The 22894-nt window shown below is 36.2% G+C and overlaps 2 protein-coding genes across 6 annotated transcripts in view; one reads left to right on the top strand and one right to left on the bottom strand.

Moving 5' to 3' along the window:
- The window catches only part of Gart (trifunctional purine biosynthetic protein adenosine-3 Gart), a 40529-nt gene extending 27452 nt beyond the window's left edge, over positions 1-13077 (top strand). For all 5 annotated transcript variants that reach the window (XM_085944979.1, XM_085944978.1, XM_085944975.1 and 2 more), the window contains 11 exons: positions 671-1126; positions 1633-1782; positions 2356-2539; positions 3712-4043; positions 4496-4611; positions 5767-5902; positions 6816-6994; positions 7847-8101; positions 9136-9297; positions 10268-10522; positions 10688-13077. In XM_085944979.1, coding sequence (XP_085801105.1) covers positions 671-1126; positions 1633-1782; positions 2356-2539; positions 3712-4043; positions 4496-4611; positions 5767-5902; positions 6816-6994; positions 7847-8101; positions 9136-9297; positions 10268-10522; positions 10688-10873 — 2411 coding nt within the window. In that variant the 3' untranslated portion in view covers positions 10874-13077. The remainder of the gene's footprint in view (positions 1-670; positions 1127-1632; positions 1783-2355; positions 2540-3711; positions 4044-4495; positions 4612-5766; positions 5903-6815; positions 6995-7846; positions 8102-9135; positions 9298-10267; positions 10523-10687) is intronic.
- A 3913-nt stretch (positions 13078-16990) lies between these two features.
- On the bottom strand, positions 16991-22651 carry LOC147073637 (dnaJ homolog subfamily C member 28). Its single transcript, XM_085944981.1, is given in 7 exon segments — positions 16991-18138; positions 19122-19269; positions 20313-20521; positions 20964-21008; positions 21010-21183; positions 22359-22464; positions 22567-22651. Coding segments are annotated over 7 exon segments (1125 nt in total). The 5' UTR covers positions 22575-22651; the 3' UTR covers positions 16991-17703.
- Between the last annotated feature and the right edge of the window lie 243 nt (positions 22652-22894).

Below are 22894 nucleotides of genomic sequence, written 5' to 3'. Positions count from 1 at the left end.
AAGCTCACTTAATATTTGTCTGGAAAACGACCTGGCAATAATTATGAGTAAGCCCGATCTAGCTTGCATCTTACTCTAACTAATAGTCAGCGCATGACGACTTGCTCTTGTCCGCTCAGACATGAATTTATGGTAGCTTGCAGATACCCTTAGGGTCACTATTCCAAGAACGCAAATTTAGTTTTACAGCCAGGGCAATATGGGTGAAATTCGGGAATCCAAGTTAACGGTCTTAACCCATTATACCTACAAGGAAATATTATAAGACGATATTCGTAATATCTTCTTTTTTCTTTTGTGGTACATTTTAAAATGACACTTGTATGGGAACTCCTCATCTAGTAGTATATCAATGATTGTAACGAATACAGTCACTGTAAAAAAGCAGATGATTCTGGCTTTAATTTTTTTATACTTCAAAGTTTGATTTGAAAACCCCTGAAGATAGGACGAATGAACAAAAATTCGAAAAAATATTTACTTAATAAATCTATCTTTTAAACGAATCATATTTTGTTTTATTCATTAGATGTTTGTTATGTAAAATAGTGTCAAAACTGTAGAATTTATTTATTCTATTCAATTTATAGTAATATGATTCTTTGTAAGCAAAAACTGACATATGTCACTTTTGGGTACCAAAGCTTACTTAAAATAAAACTTTGTTCAGGCGGGGAGACCGCTGAGATGCCCGTGATGTATGAGATCGGCGAGTACGATCTGGCCGGATTCTCCGTGGGAATCGTAGAGAACGATCTGCAGCTGCCGAGAATCAGTGAGATAGCTCCCGGAGACGTCGTCCTCGGCCTGCCCTCCACCGGCATCCATAGCAACGGTTTCAGCCTCGTACAGAAGATCTTCCACAAGTCGGGACATGGATACAACGACACGGCCCCATTCAGCCTCCACGGGAAAACCTTCGGCGAGGAGTTACTCACTCCAACAGGATTGTACGTGAAGCCGCTGCTTCGGGCTGTGAGGAGCGGCCACGTCAAAGCGCTGGCTCATATCACCGGCGGCGGTCTCTTAGAGAATATTCCACGCGTTTTGCCAGGGAACGTGCGGGCGCATTTGGACGCGAATAAATTTTCAATCAAGCCTGTATTTGGATGGTTGGCTGCAACCGGTGAGTATATATATTTAAAAATTGATTTTAGCCCCAAATACACATTACAGGTTTATTTGTAGCACGCTCGTGCTCTTTGATTTATTACTAGGGCTGCATTGAGAACATTTTAAATTAGTGTTACAAGCCTGAAAGAAATTTTTATGGAAACCAATGTTTCCCAACCTTATTTCTGCCAAGCCCCACTTCAACACTTCAAAAATCTCCATGCGCCCCGACTCCTCTATCAAAACTTTATAGTTACCTAATTCTGAAAAAAAATGAATTGCTTCAAATAAAAAATGCACATAGGTAATATTATTTTTAATTAAACTTTAGTAAGTAAATATATATATATATATATTATAATACGTTACATGTACAACTCTGTTGTACAACTCAAACAAATTGGTGCAATTCTTGTGCTATGCTTCGTCTTAAGTCCATATGCTCCACCTGGAGTGATAGAGAATGGTCTTTGATGGCTAAGTAATTAATTAATTAATAGTTAATTCTATCAATTGCAGGTGGCGTCTCGGAGGTGGAAATGCTGAGAACGTTCAATTGTGGAGTGGGCATGGTGGCTATTGTTGATCCAGCCTTCGTTGACAGAGTTATGGAGCTCGTAGATAACCATCCAGTCAATGTTATCGGACAAATTGAGACACTTGTCAATGGTAAAACTGCAAGCCTAAATTTTTCTATGTATTTCACTCGAGATGGATTCAGATTGCTATTTTTACACTGATATGTACTGTAAAAAAGCTTGGAGTGGGGCCCTGTTTGGCGGTTTGCCTTGGGCAGCCTACTCCAGGTAGGGAGATATCCAAAAAATCATAGCGGAGAACTGTGTTTATGTTTATTGAAGATCAAGACAATTTCAGTGTGCAGATTACAAGATTCAGAAGAGGCATAGACAACCAAGTAACTGACAGAGTCGAGCGTTTGTTGTAAACGTCTTCCCGTCCCGACTTCACTTCAGCCGTTCTTGGTGCGGAATGGTGCGACCTTCCTGGAACTAGACAGCGACACTCTAAATTGCTAAAGATAATTTTTTACACACAAAACAATGAAACTGAATACATATGTACATATTAGATATTTAATTTCCCTGATCTTATTATGTTAGACATCTATTTCTAATCAAGCATCTTTCGAAGAGTTCTTCCCTAACAAAAATGCTAAGGAATCACTGCATTACTCCACTGAGAGGTAAAATTTTTAATATAAATTAACGAATTTCATTGCAGGTGGGCATCAAGTGGTTGTGGATAATTTCCGGTCGGCAATGGAGCCGTTAATGGCGCCGTACCGCATCAGTGTCCCTGGTGGAGCGCCTGGTCTCTTCCCTCAGCGAGGTCTCTCCTACAAAGACAGCGGAGTGGACATCGAAGCTGGAGACTCACTTGTCTCTCTGATCAAGCCTCTTGCCAAGTGAGTCTTCTTTCATTTAATTTATATACGGTCGTTAATGATATTCCAAAGTGATGGCGGGTGAAATGGATTTAAAGTTTTACTGCATTTTGTAAATTAATGACAAAAGACGTCTAAAATTTGATTGAAATGTATCAGGTGGTTCAAAATGTATACTGTAAAACCCCGTTAATACGCACACTGTTAATTAGAAATTTGACATAAATTGAAATATTCACCAAATTCATAAAATCTATTCATAGAGATTTTCACTAATTGCATGAACCATATTGATCTGAAAGAAATCGTATCGGAAACAGAAATAATGTCACAAAATTGCAACAATTTTTACTGTTTTAAGGGGGGACATGCTCAGCGTAGGTCAAAATTGAGCTTTTGTTCTATTTTCAAAGCATGATCCTGGACATACCTTAAACGTTGTAGATAATCTATTTATATAATTTTGAAGCGTTATTATCCTTTATATTTATTTTAAACATTTGATGACTGCATAAAGTATTTTTATTACATAAAATAGTATTCTTTTAAACCTCTCGCTCTAATGTTTTAGAATATAGTCATATTTCAGTACATAAATGTGCAGTGGTGTTAAGATTTTTTACATTTATTAATTTTCAAACGCATTTATAAAACCTTCAGTATAATTTATGTCGACATTATTATAGTGAAATATTTACGATAAAAAATTATATTGATAATCTCTGTGATCCCAAATTTGACAAGAATTAGGCATTTTATTATTCAAAAAATGTGCAAGATTAACACATTTGAAGATAATTCTAAAGATACTAATTATAAGCTATGTCTTTGAGTTTAGTAAATACGCCATTTCTTTTGGCATTCCCCAGTGGTTAAGCTACAACATACGGCCGTAGCCATAAATTGATAAACTATAATTGAAGAAGGGAGTAAAATGATGTTAACGCGCTTGTTTGAACATGTTCTGTTTAAAAAAAAAAAAAATTTTTTCGGTTTACGATAATTTACATAGTGATACCGTGATGAGGTCCCCTTTACTACCTGTTATCTATATATATAAATTAGGTTATTCACCATTGAAAGTCTATCTACATTTTAATGCTTAAATAGAGTTGTGTTTCCCCAAAAAAAAATAATTATGTCACGTCAGAGGTTTTACCATCTCAACAATGAAATTATCCATTGTTAACTAGGAAAACAAGTCGCGATGGAGTGTTGGGTGGTCTGGGCGGCTTCGGTGGGCTGTTCCGGATGAAGGCGGTGGAGGAGGCATACAAAGATCCTGTCCTGGTGATGGCCACAGACGGAGTGGGCACTAAACTGAAGATTGCGCAGGACATCAACTTGCACGGTAGCATCGGCATGGATCTTGTGGCCATGTGCGTCAACGATATTCTCTGCAACGGGGCAGAGCCTCTCACCTTCTTGGATTACTTTGCGTGTGGCTCGCTGGATGTAGGCGTTGCCAGGGATGTGGTGGCAGGCATCGCCGAAGGCTGCCTGCAAGCCAACTGCGCTCTTCTGGGTAATTTTTTCACTTGTACACATTCAGTTACTACTGAGGTTCTGTGCAATAGTATAATATAAAAGCACACCATCGACATGCTGGTTCAAATCATAACATCCCTATGTGAATTCCTTCACATATTTCTTCTATCTATAGTGGCGCCCAGATGCTAATTGTCTGTGCCGAATCCAATTCCCCTTTTAGCACTGAATATAAATCTGCTTTCATGTCATTCTTCAGCCGTGATGTTGATCTTTTGCCCCGATCTTTTTATCATAGAGTTCTCTCCTGCTAATTTTTTTAACCCATCACGTTTCCAAATATGTACTGCAGTTTTCTGAATATTATAGTATGTTACATACTATATTATAGCTTTCGAATAGGTTAGTAATAAACCTTGAAACATATTTGTTTTATAAGAGGAATGTATATTGGAAGATTAGTAATAAGAATTAGTAATCATGTTTCAGGGGGTGAAACCGCTGAGATGCCCGGCATGTACAAACCTGGGGTATACGACATAGCTGGATTCGCCTTGGGTGTTGTGGAAAAGTCACAAATATTACCGCGACTCAAAGACATTAATGTGAGTTGCTTTTTAAACCTTTCACACATTATTTTCTACATAATATGCAATACAATATAATATGTTGATTACAATAAATCTATTTTTTTCATTTGTGCCTTAACACAGAGATATAATATGTATCCGATACCAGTATGACGGATAATGAGTTTACTAACATAATATAATATGTATCCGCATGCCGTATACATGATTTGAAGAACAATGAACAGTGTGTATAGTGCAATATTGAAGAAGGGCGCGAATTGCAACCACCTAGAAAAGAAAGACCCATACAGTATCTTCAGTGTGAATAGATCCATTCCCTGCTGTGATTGGTCGATCAAGCGGCCAAGGTTCGTAGGCAACTCAATGTCTGCATAACAACGCTGTATCGTGTGAGTATTGCCGTGTGAAAGGTTCCATCTGTTTTAATGTAAACTCGGTATCCGTCACACCGGTATCGGATACCTGAATCCTCCATATGAAACCGCTCTTAACACAATTTTGACATACCCGGTATTTGAAGATAAATATTAGTTAATATAATAACTAATGTATCATTCTATATTTTGAACATACATAATTTGAAAACATCTCAAGCGTATACACACACATTAGAAAAAATCTTTTTGTAGAAAAAAATACGACACTCGGCGGGACTTGAACCTGTAGCTGCTGGATTCGTGCCTGTGTGCTTTTCGAATTAAGCTACATGCATCCTACTTAATTCCACGATTTTAACTAGTACATAGTTTTAACATGAAATGCTTATCGAATTGTGCTATAATGTTGGCTATCGGTTTTAGTATATTAAATTAAGGTAGGTAGGTATCAATTAATTCCTTAATTACTAACCGACGTCGCGGATGTTTTTAAATTATGTTTGTTCATTGGTTAATAATTTTAGGTACATGTTGGCCCAAGGCATTGACAGGTCGGAGGCCCTCATACTAATTTTTACCAATGCGATAAACCACCATTGAATTATTGCAAATGCAGCGATAGTGATTTTCACAGGACTATCTTTAACACTGGGATTGTGAAGAATATGCATTTTTGGAAGATTGCATACTTTCTGATGAAGCAGCCTCACTCGGAAAACTGCCACTGTTATCTACACTTTGTATTTTGTCCCCATGAAAGATCCTACATGGTGTGTTTTATGTCATTCAGGTTGGGGATACAATAATCGGTCTGCCGTCTTCTGGACTACATAGCAACGGATTCAGTCTCATTCACAAACTACTAGATAACCTCAACTTGACTTTAAATGACAGAGCTCCTTTTAGTGTCGATGGACTGACATTCGGTAAGTTTCACCTCAAGGAACACCACAAGGATTAAGAGCACATGAGTCAATAATTTAAAGACAATATTATAAGTACATTTAAACCAGTGATTTTAAACCTTTTTTGGTTGGCGGGACCCTTAGAACAGTTTTTAAATATCAGGGAACCCCTATTTGGATGATACTCATTAAGATTTAAATCATAAAAGAGATGTATAAATCAGTAATCAGTGGCATACGTAAGCAATGTGCCACCCATAAGTAGACTAAAAATTGTCGCCATCGCATGTCCGATTTTAAGAAGATCATAATATTATGTGCCTTATAGGTAATAGATTTGTGTTTTACAAGAAATGGAAGTTAGCCTCTTGCTTAACTCATTGGGTCCATACTCTGGTACATACATTGAAAAACAATTTGAACCTAGGACCTACGACATTAGAAACCAATGCGGTGACCTTCTGAATTTTATTATTTCTTATCTTAAACGGACACATGCAAACAAATTCTGATCTACAAAGAATGGTACATTCTTAAATCTTGTGTGATTTTTAAATTTATATTATTCATGAATTTAAAAAATAGTTTAATTAAAATACAAGATGTATGAATGTAACAGAACCATTGGAAAGTACATAACTTGGATAAGCCTCCGACTCATAGCTTTTGGGAAAATCCTTGAAAAAAATCTTGAACCAAGTGGGAATTGAATTAACATCTACCGCATACCAAGTGACTGCCTTATCAATTAAGTTATTGACTCATTTATGTACTATCCATACCAATACTTCCTAACAGTTATGCATCTGTGGTGTTTCTCCGTTGATCGATCTTGTGACCTGACTGCGTGTGACAATACTTTTATTAGCATAATATTTCCTATCATTAGGAATCCATATATGATTACTCGACGATAGCTTTTATCATGTTCTAGGTGAAGAGTTACTCCATCCCGCCAAGATATATGTGAACTGTGTTCTACCGGCCATTCGCCAGAACAAGATCAAAGCCATCGCTCACATCACAGGGGGAGGGCTGGTCGACAACATTCCTAGGATTATTCCCGAGAACATGAGGGCCAGGCTCAATGCGGACTGTTGGCATGTCCACCCGGTCAGTGCAATCATACACAAAAAACATCTCACAGTTTGTCAATAAGTTTATACCCAAATCACATGAGCAACTGTTTGGCTCTTTTGAGAAATGTCCATTTGAATCCATCAAGTGAATCGTGAGCGAAATAAAAACATTTCTATTATAAGCTGATGACTAACTCGACAATTAGGGTGTCGAAGGTATTAGGTTCTGTTTCCAGCCACGCACTGCATGCCCTGTCGAAGTTGTCAGTTCAACGTTAAAGAAAACGGTTTGATCTGTGGTTTAGTGACTTTAAAAAAGTTGAGCTACATGGACAATGTAATTTGTCGTTTAAGAGTGTTAGCTCGACTGTAGAATCTGTATGGCCTTTTGTCACAACAGAAAAGACGTATCCAATATTAGTTCAAATTGCGCTCAAAATGAACGCTTTGTTTTGTTCTACGTACTTATGTGAATCAACGTTTTCCACTATGTAGGTGGTTAAAAGTAAATATAGAAACAGACACACAGATGTACATCTTGTAATTGAATTTGGATGGGAGTGACAAGGTACTCATCGAGAATTAAGAAAACTGTGGAGTAAAGTGAATGGCATTCTTTTCACTAATTATTTTTACTTTTACTCATGCTTATTTCAAGATATTTTTCAATTATTATTTTGTTTATTAATAAATAATTAAAGTAAATATTTTATGTTTTACTGGAAGTCCGATTCCCTAATTTATTTTAAGTAATATAATAATATTATGTATAGTACGATAAAGGACGAAGATACAAAGTTATAAAGAAGGGATATGTATAAGTAGCTCACCAGACAATTTCAATTTCTGAAAGTAGCTCACAACTTATTGAGTTTAAAACTTGCAGGTCTTCGCATGGATAGCAGACACGGGGAACGTGGAAGACTCGGAGATGATCCGAACATTTAACTGTGGCCTCGGAATGATCCTGATCGTCTCCCATGAAGACCAGGCCGATGTGATGAACATCACTCGCAGTTCGGGGGCCATGGTGGTGGGAAGCATCCAAGCCAAGCCGCCCAACACACCCTCCATTATTGTAGATAATTTCTCATCTGCTTTGGAGTACGTCAGGAGACTCACCATATTGCCGAGGAAAAGGGTCAGTCTCTCATGTCGACACGTCCTCTACAGTGGCGAAGAGTTGATTTTAAGTGATTGTTTAACGTTTACGTTAACTCAAAACTGTTCAAACTATTTCGTGATTTTTTTAATCATACTTACCCATCAGAAAGAATTTTAATTACACACCATCATTTTGTATCGGCCGTAAGATGACATGATGCGGCGGTCGTAAGAAAAAGGCCATAAGAACGTTGACCAGAAATGTAAACTTAATAAAAGACGAACAACAGTCAGTGAGCGTATGCGGTAGAGAATGGACGATCTAGACATATTATTACTATATTTGGAAGATTAGGAGTCATCGGAAGGTGAAAACTGTCGTTTAGAGGAGAGCGAGATATTTAGAAATCGTGCCACAGACGGTGCATTTCAAATTTTAGTGTGTCACCGTCTGCACTGCAATGAGGAAAAATTCAGGCAATACTTTTGCTTAAGGGTGATCACATCAAAAGTTGCGATTTCATAGATACATATTAACCAAAATATGAAATACTGAAAATTTATTTTGTACTATAAGATTATGTACTGAATCACATAAGAAATGACTTAACTTCCGATATTATTCCACAGATTTTGTTTTAACTGGGCTTTTTATAGTGTTTGCTCTTCACATTATATATATTTCTTACAAAATCAATCAATATTTCGTCATTTTCACTGGTCCAAATTACGTTTGCAGTGGTTGCACTAATTTTTTATTTTAAAATGGTCACCACAACACAGGAAAAAACGTTCCACGACTGTCGGCACTCATGCAAATTTCGGCACCGCTATTTGATGTTACGCTCAAAACTAACACTCTCTAGGAAACCAACGCCATCTAGTTTCCATAGACAACGTTTTAGTGACGTCAACCACCGCTACATAACGGTACCACTTACTTATGAAACCCTAGCTTAAGCACCTCAAATGTATTTTAGTCGTTTTTGTTATATTTATCCCGATTGGTTGTAGTTTTGACTCTTATCAACTGTATGATATATAATATACAACTATGTGTTGTCTATTTAGGTGGCAGTATTGATCTCGGGCAACGGGAGCAATTTACAGGCTCTGATCGATGCGACGCGAGACCCCAACAAAGCCATCAGCGCAGATATACTTCTTGTCATCAGCAACAAAGCCAACGCGTATGGATTGGAGCGGGCGGCAGCCGCTGGAATACAGACTATGGTGAGACATTTGTCAATCTGATGTGAATATTATAAATTATAAGTATTATTCATACACAACGTTACATGAACCAATGTAATACTTCTTATTCATTGACTCATATGGCGGGATGGTTACGGCCACAATATAGATGTATTCAAAGAAAGTTACAGTCGCTAATAGTGATAATATTATATATTATAAATGAGATAGCTAATACATATTCGGCGGCTTTTATGGTGTAGTGCGTGAGGCGCTGGCCTTTCATCCGGAGGCTCCGGGTTCGAAGCCCGGTGAGCCCACAATATATTTATGTGAGTTTCTCAAAGCCTGGGTGTTTGTGATTGTTTCACTTCTATTACTAAATACGTACACTATTGTTTAACTACACTACTGTCATTGGGCCTCTTTTCCTATTGTAGTGTTATAAAGAATATATTATATATATATATTAATCTATCTATCTATATTAAATAATAATTGGCTTAGATGACGATCTAACAGACACCTTCCGTGACAGTTGAGTGTCCAGACTTAATAGCCTTATTTATTTAGAAAATTGTGAGTTTGAGTTTGAAAACCCTGAGTTTCAATAGTTTTGGCATCAAACAAGATGTAGTAGAAGGGGTGCCGAGGAAGAGAAAGCGATGCAATAGGTTTGACATGAGTACAGTTTACAGTAGAAACCGTAACAATAATCACATTAGAGAAGAGATCGCATCTGTGGCATATTCATGGTTAAATGGTTCTATTATGGTTATCAGGGATGCTATGGTCAATACCAACATGTATGTCAGAGTTGTCATTTACACCAAGCAGAACTCAGATAAAATACATAATTTTAATTTAATAATGTAACGTTAATAATCAACAAAGGTGTCTCTTTTTTTAAACAGAAATATTTGTCGTGGTAACAATTAATTTAGGTACTCATTTCCAAATGAAAGTTCCTAATAATTATTATTGATAAGTATATATTTGTGTTTCTCAGGTGATATCCCATGTGAACAAAACGCGTGAAGAATTTGACGCAGAAGTGTCAGACGCCTTGGCCAAAAACTTCATTGACGTGGTGTGCCTGGCGGGCTTCATGCGGATCCTATCGGCTGACTTTGTGAAGAAGTGGAGGGGCCGCCTGATCAACATCCACCCCTCACTGCTGCCCAAACACAAAGGGATGCACGCGCAGAAGCAGGCTCTCGAAGCCGGAGACCAGGAGGCCGGATGCTCCGTACATTTTGTCGATGTCAGTGTACTATATTTTGATTACTTAATTAAAAATAAGGTTCAATAGATTGTCGCATGTGAGTTCAATTCAGTTCATTCTAACATCGTTCCATGTTACGTATTATAATCTATTTAACATTCTTGTGCATAGAAATATAATTTTGATAAATGATTGGAATTGCAGACGGGTGTGGACACGGGCCCTGTCCTAGTGCAAGAGCGAGTGGCCATCTTCCACGAGGATACAGAGGACACGCTGACGGAGCGCATCCACCACGCCGAACACCGTGCCTACCCCCGCGCCCTGCGATTGCTCACCAGCGGCCGCATTCGACTCGGCCCTGATAACAGACTCATACCACTACTCTAATCACATTCCTCACCTAATCTCTAACAATCCTCGCTACTGACAATTTCACCAACTTATTCAGAAAGGGACCATCATATTCGAAAGATTTGAACAATAGAGAATCTTACATTTTACAATGCAATTGACTGTTTTTAATTTTGAAGCATTTTAGTATAAATATAACTATGGATTTAACTGTCAATTTACGATAAGTGTAAAACTGGTATTTTTCATTGGAAGAGTTTATAACCTTTAATTTATTCCCGTAAACAGCGAAAAGAAACTGCAATGCTAAATTTTATAAAATTTCTTCCACGTCATATCTTCAGTCAGAGCATATGGGCACCACCAAGAAACTCTGCTTGTCAGTCTTCTTGTATCTTCCCAGATCTTGCCAGCATCCTGTAGCTCCATCATATAGATATGTTGTTTTTAGTGAAATTTAAGGATGCCGGATATGGCAGTTGTCTTGAAGAAAAGACATTAAAATGTAATTTACTTTCAATGTGACAAGAGGCTGAATGGGTTGCTCTATTTTACCTGCTTTGTCTACAGTATCTGTTCTCGAAACTCAGTATACGTTTGCTCTGAGCCTTCACAAGGTGCCATCACTCACTACCATAAAGCACCGGTGACCTTTGGTTTTAACCCACGAGCTCCAGACATTCCACATCAAGTTGAATACTGCTCCAGTAATTTTCATTAGGATAGCCTACCGTGATACGTACCTCCATGTATTTGTTTAAAACTTGAAAACTGCCGATCAAGAGGATATCTGAATCCGGACACATGCTATTGGACAGAATGTTTATTTTCTTCACATTGATTTTCAAGACAATACAAGACGAATTATTTTGCAGTCTTTCGATTGTTAATTATTAAACTAACAATCGAATACCTTCAATAGTTTAAATTTGATGAAACAAAAGAACAGAATTTAGTAGAATTTTATAACTATCTTAAAATTACCAGTAATGAAAATTTTATTTCCCAATAATTGTGCACTGGTTAATTGACCATAGATCACAGACATATTCCCGTGAATATGCTAATATAAATTAATAAAAGCCAATTTTTGAATTAAAATAATCGCCGTTGAAAATCAGTGTTGACAGCCATTTTATCAAATTTTTGATTTTGTGTTCCTATTGTTAAAAAAAAAAATACTGTTATGTTATAAGTCCTGGACTAATTTAGCTTAATTCGTATAGAAATTTAATAATTTAGTGAATAATGTTATCAAGCTGAACTGAGAAAGCGGTTAACAAAGCTTATGTAAATATTTTATGATTTAGTACACGTTGTGCATATGCATAATAATATTGTGTTCATTACAATACTGTACCATGTGAAATAGTGTAATGTTGATCTGGCAAAAGGAACAAATTAATAAATATAACTCAATAATGTTGGTGTTTGTGGTTGGTGACCGAATTGCAGTACAGTTGTATCAGAACTCAACGCTTTGAACATAGGGCCACTAAGAAGGTTGCGTAACTATGGGAATCTCCTTCTACCTTTCCGTTATGAGCTGAAGTAGATCATATTTCGCACTGTGGAAAATATGGTCGGAGTATGCGGCTTTTCTGTGCTTGGTAGTTATAATTTCTCTTGGCTTTTCGGCTCGTCTATGTGATCAAACAATAATAAACATATACAGTCGAGCTCAGTCATTATGATCACGGATATAGCGAGGAAACATTCGTTGACATTTTAGTTTATGATTTTCTCCATACATTTATTCACTTTTATAACGAGCTTCTTATCGGATATACCGAGCTAAAATATCGTCAAAAATTTTCTTAAAACTGTTAATGTGTCGATTGTTTTAAAACATTTCGACCCTGCAATAAAATCTGACCGGACAGGATGCCGCCGGGTTCGGATTATGTTTATGACACTAGTTTAAGTACCTACCTAATTGGTGTTTTCGCCGACAAGTTTGAAAAAGTATTCACGCATAATATGGTTGAAAAAAAATCCAAGGTTTGTGAAGTAAGTAGGTACCTACCAGCGTTCATTACAATAAACAATTTCTTTTGTAGTTTATGAATGCCATGCTTTTTCGGGGAAAAATTCTAATTGTGTATTTTTGTTTGAATTGCGACTTTTTGTGTTATGTGACCGCTCATTTAAAAATACCTATTCTCTGATACAACGGGTAACGCTTATAATGAGCAAATTCAGTCGGTCCCATCTTCCTCGTAATAACCAAGTTCGACTATAAAGAAGAAAAAATTTTCATGGAATAATACATAATAATATGTAATGGATTACTTGACGCTTTCAATAGATTTCTCAATTTGGTTACATATGCATTTGGATCATTTTAATCCTAAGCTCCTCAGTTATTAGTTTTGTAGTTGTAGTCTTGCATTGAAGTAGTCATATCGTTGCCCTAGTATTGGTTTTGTGAAGCTCTGTTATATAAACGCATCGAAATCGTCGAAAAAAATATAATATTTTTCATTAGAAACAGATATTTTTTCATTACTTAATTAATTTTTATATAAATTTTGTGAGAATTCGGAGCGATCACTGCTAAACTGTAGTATCTGCTGATAAATTCATACAAATTCTTCCTAACATTGCTGGATTACTCTTTTAATATATTCTAATATAATGTATCTCTCACTATGTAAAATAAATAAATATGAAAGATCTTGAAGCATTGAAATATAAGGTAATGTACTTTGTTTTTCGTCTCCTGAACATTTCATATATTGTCGCTTCGGGCGAACCAATACTAGGGCGACGATATGTTGCCATAATGTTGGTGTAAAAATTTTATAAAAAACAAGAGATTAGATCGATAGAAATTATGTTTATGGGACCAATCCAATGATTATTGTATGATTTTGATCGAAGATATAAGATGTTATTTGATTGATAATGATTATTATGGTTCATATAGTTGTGATTATATCGAGATGCACGTCGTGTACTGTCATGCTGTCACGACGACAAATTTAGTTCATGGTTTCTTCATTTTACAGAATATTTTGAACTATTACCATCCCTGTAAATTCTATGATGGAGAGTGCCAACTCTAATGTATTAGTATTTTGAATTATCATTCATTATTCAAGCTAATCTCAGTTAATTTTAACAGTTTCTACGTGTATGTACGTTATTACATGCATAGATAATATTTTGAACAGAACCGAACCTGTAGACCATAGATAATACATAGTGCCAACTGCTAAACACAAAAAACATGCGATTTTGACATGAGTCGAAAATGTGTACACATGTAGAAAATGATAACAAGCATTCATTGAGTCATGCAAGTGTTGATGCAGTACGGTACAATGTGAGGTGACCTCATTGTTGTTCTGGTGATTTCGGCAGATTTTGCTAACTGATAATGTTCGTTTAAAGGTTCAAAATGTGCTACGGGATGGGAGCATCAGTCGGATAACATTTTGAACACCAAGAAAAATGTCATTACACTTTTTTATTCTTTTTATGTTTATTAAATACCTATTTGTATTGGTCAATAAACCCTAATTGTAATAAATATAATCAAAATAAAATTGGATGTAGCATTTATCTGTAACATTATAATTAATTAATGTCTGTAAGTCGTTAAGTTTTTAAACATTTTTTTAATAAACTTTTGAAAGATCATTACAGATTGTATGAAATTACATATATAATTTATGTACATATTTTTTGTTAGATTCTGACCACATGTAGACTTTTAGATTTTTGGAAAAAGACGTCTCATATGAACATTCCCACTCTTTACTTCTTCTTCTTTTGCCATATCCGCCCCTTAACTGGAGCATATGGACACCAAGCGGCGCCTCCAAGAATCCCTGTCGCTCGTCAGTCATCTTGCTTCGTTTCAGGTCAAACCAGCATCCCGTAGCTCCGCCGTATACACTCTGTAGATTGTATTTAGCGGCCTTCCAAGACGCCGGAATCCGGTCGGCTTGAAGAACAGGCAAGCCAGGTTGAAGTTCTCTTCTGGCATCCGCAGCACGTGGCCGAGCCAGGTCCAACGTCGCCTCTTCACTTTCAGCGTGATGAGAGGCTGCTTGGTGCGTTCTCTTATCTCCTCGTTGCTCCTAAAGTCATACCACCGCACACCCAGTATTCGTCGCAAACATTTGTTTTCGAAGCTCAGTATACGGTTGCTCTGAGCCTTTGTAAGGTGCCATGATTCGCTACCGTAAAGCAGCACCGTCAGAATGCAAGCGTCGAATAGGCGGCATTTGGTTTTGACCGAGTACAATCGTGAGTCCCAGACATTCCGCATCGAGTTGAATGTTGCTCCAGCCATTCCCATTCGGATAGCGAGCTCTTTCTGCAAAATGCCATCTCCTGTGATGTGTACCCCCAGGTACTCGAAGCTGTCGACGCTCTCGATGCTTTGTCCGTCGCTAATCAGAGGGAAATCTGGATCAGGACAGGTGCTATTATACAAGACATTGGTTTTCTTCGCGTTGATTTTCAACCCAACGCGAGAGGAGTTGTTACTCTTTACTGCGGTACCCTAAATTAATAAATCAACATTATTGTTTTATGTAACTATTTAATATTGCAGACTTGATACGATTGTTAATAAATCAACAGTAAGGTTACATGTAAAATTGTACATAAAATTTCACCGTGGCACAGTTCGCCGTGAGCTTTTTTATTGGTAATAGATGACCGTATACTATACGGTCTCCAGTTTTATCGTGTTACTGATTCAATATGAACATTAATTCAATTTTCATAGCTGATTTTGGTAAAATTCAAGAATGAAAACCTAACCTAACAAATAATCCAGTATATCAGCTTTTTTCAAAATTTGTTTGCTGCTGGCTTCCTGTAAAGTGTAAACCGACAAGAACAGTGTTTTATTTAGACATGAATTTTATATCGGTACTATACGACCCAAAGAGGTTAGATGGTCTTTAATATACGGCCATATATTTCCGATACAGCATTTCACAGTGAAGTGTGATACGGCGAACTGAATACGTAATAATTTCCGGACACGTTAGCATAATACATAACCTATATGGTAGCCATATTCATCGGACTGTTATGTATAAGTGTAGATTATATTAATTGTATCTATCATTGATACATGAAATGATTGACTTTTTACCACGTTTTTCTTAGCTCGTATTCTTGTTTGTCCGGTGGTTGTTTATCCAGTACAAATCTTGCAATCGATTTTTAACTAACTTCCCGACTAGCAAGACATTTGAAACTTAGAATATATCAGAACACGATGCCAATGCATTTTTTTAATATAATCCAATCCACTATTATTGGTTGCTAAGGGGATGGTCCTAGCAACTAAATTATTAATATATACGTGCGTTACTATGGAAATCAAAATGACATTTCAGTATTCTATATTTGTTTGTTTGTTGCAAAATAGCAAAAAAATGATTTGTTGACAATTGCCTTATTTGTCCTAAATTATTAATACATAGAATTGTCAAGTTTATATGATTCAACAGAAAATTTAAAAACGTGGTATATAAAAAGTTCTTTTTATCTTGTAATTATTACATAATACACTTACCTACATTCCGGTGAAAGTAAAAGACCTGAAAATGACAGAAACAGAATTTGCAAAGCTATGATTTATTTTAGCAGGTATATGCACAAAAACTTTAGCTAAAAAAATATAATTCGCCCATCCAGTGCAACAACATCACAAGTGCTAAAAAATAAAAAATGAGATTAATGTCAAAACACATGCCTAATAATAGGTCTCCACACCTAGTGCGTCAATGTTATAAGTGTAGTTCTTTCTGTGTCATATGTCAAATCATGAAACCATGTGACTCTAATGCTTCTCCTGAAAAAAAGTGTGTTTTGCACTTATGACATTATTGCACCGGATGTGTGATATGTAGATAATGATTTTCAATTAGCTATAATCTGATAATCTGAGGATTTTTGATTTGGTTATGAAAAAATAAGAAAAATCATAATATTAGAGAAGTGCATATTATTTATTTCGAAGGAATTATCATTTAAAATTAATAATATTCACTAATTACCAATTAAAACAAATACATATTGTAATAGGTAAGTTTTTGATATTATATTGTTAAAATTTTAAGAATTTACTATTATTTTTTATATTACTGTAAACAATGTTATTAATCAAAATAAAAACGTTCTCAAAAATTGAATTTGTTTATTATTTAAGGTCTATTTACATTGTCAATAATTAATCTAATATCACATTTACCTATAACTATGAAATGAAATGGGTCCTAATTTACTAGAAATTGAGTATGAGTGATATTCTTTCAATCCCAGTACCATACTAAATGAGCAAGACCACAGGAGATGGTGTGGCGAGGTGTGGAGAGCACACAAAAATCAGATGCCCCTAAACTGACAATGTTTAGTATCAAAGTAGTGAAATGTCTGCCTTTCAGTATCTCTATAACCAGATGATTTTTACATTTTAACACAGAAAACTATCGTGAAGAATCCACTGGTAAAAATCTCAGATCGATAGGACCAATAACAAAAAAGATAGGCAAGTTATTCTTTAATCAAGTCTACCCCGCTGCCTCCTGTGGGTGCTGTATTATTAAACACATTGTATTTTGATTGAGTGGTTGCGCTGCTTGAAAAATTTATGAGTGCACTATCAGCCCCTGCATCCTGCGGTCTTTCGGGAATTATTAATTAATTTCATACAGACAAATCATTTAAAAGTTCTTCTATATTTCTTGCATTGCTTTCTAGTCAGAGAATATCCTTATCACAATGCACCTACATTGTCAGCCAACTTAGCTTTGTGATAACAAATGGCGATTCAAAGGTATTTGTCTCTTACAACTTGTTGGAGACGGTGTAATGAAACAGCATAACCACCATTGTTACTGTTTAAACATTGAAAAAAACAATGACATAGCTGTCTCGTGTGGTCCATTATTAACTATATTATTGTTTATTTTATTATCCCTAATATTTTCAATTTGTGATTCGCTGACAGAGCTTCTATCCACTTGATGTTTATCTTTACCATTTTTTAAAGCGTTTGTAGCCTCATTTTCTAGTAAAATTAAAAACATCTGTTTCTGTAATATGGGAACAACTAAATTGTAATGCGTAATCTTTGCATTGATATCTTTGGCTAATGTTGCATGTTTTTCGACGTGCACTCTCCAATCTTCCTCGTCGGCTGGCGTCAAAGGCAATGCGCCGAGCTGTGTCCTGGCTGCGAGCAGACTGGAACGGAAGATTTCTATCTCTAGACGTATGTCCTTTTGCAATGTTATCCATTCTGGAGTGAAACCGTTGTCAATTAAAACCTAACAAAAAATACAAATAAATTTAAATTCATTTGTTTTATTACATTAAGGTGCATTTAGACCAAACGAACAAGAACATAGAGCGAGAGGTAGAACAGGTTCCTGCTCGCCTGGTGTAAACGCCTAGTGAACAAAATCCACAAAACGTTAAAGTTTAAACTAAAAGAGCTAGAATATAGAATGCTCTGGCTCTCTTTCTGTGTTTTTGTTACATTTGCTTGTGCGCGAGTGTATCGTTGCGTTTTTGGTTTGAGTGCAACAATACGCAAAAGTGATACAATATTTAGTAATCGTATAGGTAGAGTCCGACCGCTTTACTTATGCACGCGGTGTAAGGCGTTGTGTGTTTTTCCTGTTTGAACACGTCACGAAAAAAAGATTGCAAGAGTTTGAAAATTTAGAATTCCCTAATACTCAATGAATAAAAAATTTTAACATTAAAATTGTCTTTCTTTCATCTTTAGTTTTAACAGTATATGCAACTTCATGGTGTACTGGTTAATAAGTCAGACTATATGTTCAGCCGCGAGCGAAGAACACTTTGATGAAACCGCTCCGCCAGCGAGCGCGACATAATAGGAAAGAATGCTCGACGCAATTGTGCTCTCGCTCTAGCATGCGTTTAGATCAAACGAATGACCATTCTAGCTAGATGCAGTGAATCTCCGTAGAATTGTTAGAATGCTCACTCGTTCGACGAAAAGCGTTTACATAAGAGAATTTCGCTGGAGTGGGGGAAGAACAAACATTCGTTCGCTTGGTATAAATGCGGCTTTAGTGAACATCACAAATTACATGTTCAAGACATTTAGTAGACCGGACACAAAATGAGACATGGGAAGACTACGATCCAGTTGACTTGATGGCATATCTTCACCAAAGGTGCTCCACCCAGAAAGTGAATGAGAAGGAATATCTATCTGATCTACCTATAAAAAGAGACTAAATATCATGTCAACATGGCATAGATTCAAAATACATACCTGATTCAATTTATGCGTAACAAAGTCTACATATGGATTGGTATTTTGATGAAGAGGAAGCGGTTTGCCTGATCCCTTCAAGTTGTTGAACTCCCCTTTCGACATGGACTCCTGAATCAAATCTTCCACTAACCGATCGAAGCCATACCTGGATAGAGAAGATTGTTAAATCATACGGCATCAGTTGCAATGTAACATTAATTATATCAAGCCGGATATTCTATTTTTGAAATACGTTATATCTACTAAATACAGATATTCAAATCAATTAAAGCAGTGTTGCCGTTAGTCGCACTATGCACTGGTGTGTAGTGGGCAATGTTACACCCCCGTATGGTCCCCATTTGGGGGTGTCTCTGTGTATCTGGAGAGGCCCGAGTCGGAATCAAATCCAACAAATAGTAAAGCACTGATTACGAAAATAAATAATAATAATTGAGCCGGCAATGCCGAAGCTTATGACGGTTGAAAAATATTTGCAACGTCGCCTTTTTGACAATGCTTCTGGTTGAAAGCGAAACACAAGATGGCGGGCAGAACGCTGCAAACAGCCAAATCGCGAACACATACATATCGTCCTCCGTAAAATAAATTATTAAAAATGTAACTATTATATAATATTAACTTAAATATACCTTGCCGTTTCCAAAACAATTCCGGTGTGTTAATTGTCCACCTTCAAGTCCTAAAATCCAGACGAAAAACCATACTAAAAATAAAAGTGACAGCATGTTTTCACTTTCCAAAATGGAGGGAAGTGATAGCAAGCTTAATTTTATTAGCTAACTAACAAATAAGTTAATAATATTTCACTTTTATATAATAAAATGAAAATTTTATTTATGCTGATTGATTTTATTTTTCATTACCAATTAGCAATTGCCCATATTAAAAACCAATGAGGTTTGATTATTTCCCTGCACTGATGGAGACACCCTTACAAACGATAATCGTCTAGTTTGGGCTCACCTGCAACAGTGATATAAAATCACATTGGATGAAAACCAGTCCATCCTCATCAGTCGACAGCTTATTTGCTGTATACCAATACGCCGACCAATGAATGGCACTGAATGTTTTATGAACTGTCAGAAAGTATGTATAAATCAAATCTATCAAAATTTACCTAAAAATATATCGTAAATTAATAAAAAAAACTTCTCGATAATCTAATATGCAAATTCAACAAACTTTGTTTTGATGTCATGTTTATGTTTTTTGGGCGCGTTCTTATCTAGCAGCGCATTTTCAGAGGCAGATGCTTTCGCCACCCGGTGCTCCATGACATTTTGGGCGGCCCTCGAGGCTCTCGCCTTGGCCCATTGTTTTTCTCGCTGTGCTGGACTTCCCGATCCCATGCCTTCGTAGCTCAAGTACTGCCGATGCTGTGGCGCCGTGTGCTGTGGATTGATAGAAAAGTATTTTAAATCACTGATCATATTGTTGAGACTTCGGTTTTGTATGCCAAAGGTGGGGAACTTTCTACCATTCACCAAAGCGGATGAAAATCCATTTACATGGATAGAGGCTTTATTGGTGCATATGGTCTTGAGACTTTGGACTGTATTTCTACATAAATGATATTACGGTTTAAAAGACAATTTATGGTTTTTTTAATAGTTATGTTTTTGAGACAAATCAATCACTAAAAGATAATCACAAAAAATCTGTAAGACCCCTAAGGTGCGAAATGCCATACCTTGACAAATAGTTGCTGGTCATCTATAAAGCAGAATCTCGAAAACGGCCTTTGGACCGGCCACATTTAAAGAATACACATGATGAGGAAGGTACAACCGTGTACTGCAACCAGTAACTGTACAAGGACTATACGATAACTACCTTAATGTCGAATTCTTGAACACGTCGACTCTCGTCAACATCTATCCTGGGCATTCTTCTTATTGATAATTCTAAAAGCTGACTCGATCTCTTTAAATTTATCAGCGTCAGACTCAGGACAGCCGGAATCTGGATGATATCTCTTGGCCAGCTCGAGATACGATCGGCGGATTGTCTCCTGATCACTGTCTTCGCTTACGTTCAGCAATTTGTAGCATTTCTGAATTGAAAATGATTTTTTTTTTAGTTATTTACATATAATATGTCATCAATATGAGATTGGTGATTGGGAAGTCAACAGAACAGGTGAGTACCCACAGAACAGATAATAAATAGAATATCGATAGGCTATATTCAATACGCCACATGTTGATGCAGTATTTTGAATGTGTGAGTGTCCTACGAAAAATGAAGCACGCATTATGCATGTGCAATAGTGTGTGTAATACGCCAACATTAAATGAGCATAAATGCATAAACCGAGAGCAGTTTTCAGTATTCGAGGTAAAACGTATTCTTGACACGTGTATAAGTTCAGCCCGGATACTTCCTTACTCGCAGTCAGTTACCTGCTTCGCCTTACCCGTTATGTATTTTAGTTCCCATTATTTCTGAGTTCCCTGTGAGTACCACTCACGAGAGTACTTGATACAGTGAATAACGTTGAAATGTAGAGGTAATAAGGTCATCCAAGGTGATCCATCTTGACTGATTATTTTTTGTAAGGATCGGTTGTTACCCATTCCCTCAACCTACTGGATCCTAATGTAGGTAATGATTGAACCACCTGTGGAACTAGAAGCAATCGTTGAAAAATGTTGTATCTTCTTCCAGATGGAGCCTTCTGTGATTTCATACGTTTAGGCATCATCTATCTATATACACGAAGGTTTCCTTCATATCTTTATTCTACTAAGGCATGTTATCTTAACTTTTATGACTAGTTTATACCAAGATACATCAGTTCGGTGAACATTGTGTACAAACTGTTCGAAAATTGTATCAAAATCATTTCTGAACATTTATAAAAATGTCTGATTCCTGAACATTTAACTTGCTCTGATACAATTGTACATGTATTTTTGTTTTCCAACGAGGGAGGAAAACATTGTTTATATACGGATGTTCTCGGTGTAGAGTAGGCTTTTTAAAATGGTAGGAAGCTTTTTAACATGTTTAAATTTATATCTGGAAACAAGAAAGTACTAAAGACTTGATATTGTCATGACTGAGAATTCATAGCACCGTGTAAGGGATGGCAGTGGAGGTCAGCGACACAGATATCTACTAGAAAAAGCGGAGTGATTTTTAGTTCAGTAGATCGCTGCTAGATTATAAGTATTGGTATATATATTATGTTTTAGTGGCTATATATCACTACTATAGACAACTTACTTTTAATGTGTTTTCGTACGCTTTACTGGAAATATTTGTTTTAATCAAAATCAAAATGTTTTCGGATGACAGCAAACAATGATGGTGCATTAAACATCTTCGAGATCTGAAATGAATAAATTATTCCAAAAACTATACAGGTAGACATTTTTCTAGCGGGTTTTATTGTTTTAAACTTAAGATTACATAATTATTTTAAAAAAAGTACCTTCCCATATCAAAAGAATCTAATATAAAGTCATAATTATGTATATAATTGAATACATTTTTATATAGCTTCAAAAAAAAATACATAACTTACATCATTTTAAATATATCGTCACCGTTTTAGCAAAACCATCTATGTGCACTTTCTCAAATTGTGCAGGAGAAGGATAAAACTGAATAAAAAAATAATGTTACATTTAAACATTAAAATTATGAAGAATGCTTTATTATAATCAGAAAATGGTCTAAGATTATTATTTTGTTTACAAAAATCTTTTATTTTTAATACAAAAATAATAAAAATACAGTTTGTGATGTCACATAAGTTG

Source organism: Rhyacophila brunnea, unplaced genomic scaffold, assembly GCF_057557595.1.
Source record: "Rhyacophila brunnea isolate RB1 unplaced genomic scaffold, BYU_Rbru_1.0 scaffold_17, whole genome shotgun sequence".
In the NCBI taxonomy this organism is placed as follows: domain Eukaryota; kingdom Metazoa; phylum Arthropoda; class Insecta; order Trichoptera; family Rhyacophilidae; genus Rhyacophila; species Rhyacophila brunnea.
The sequence above is the reverse complement of the archived record's forward strand: the minus strand, read 5'-3'. Positions and strand labels throughout refer to the sequence as shown.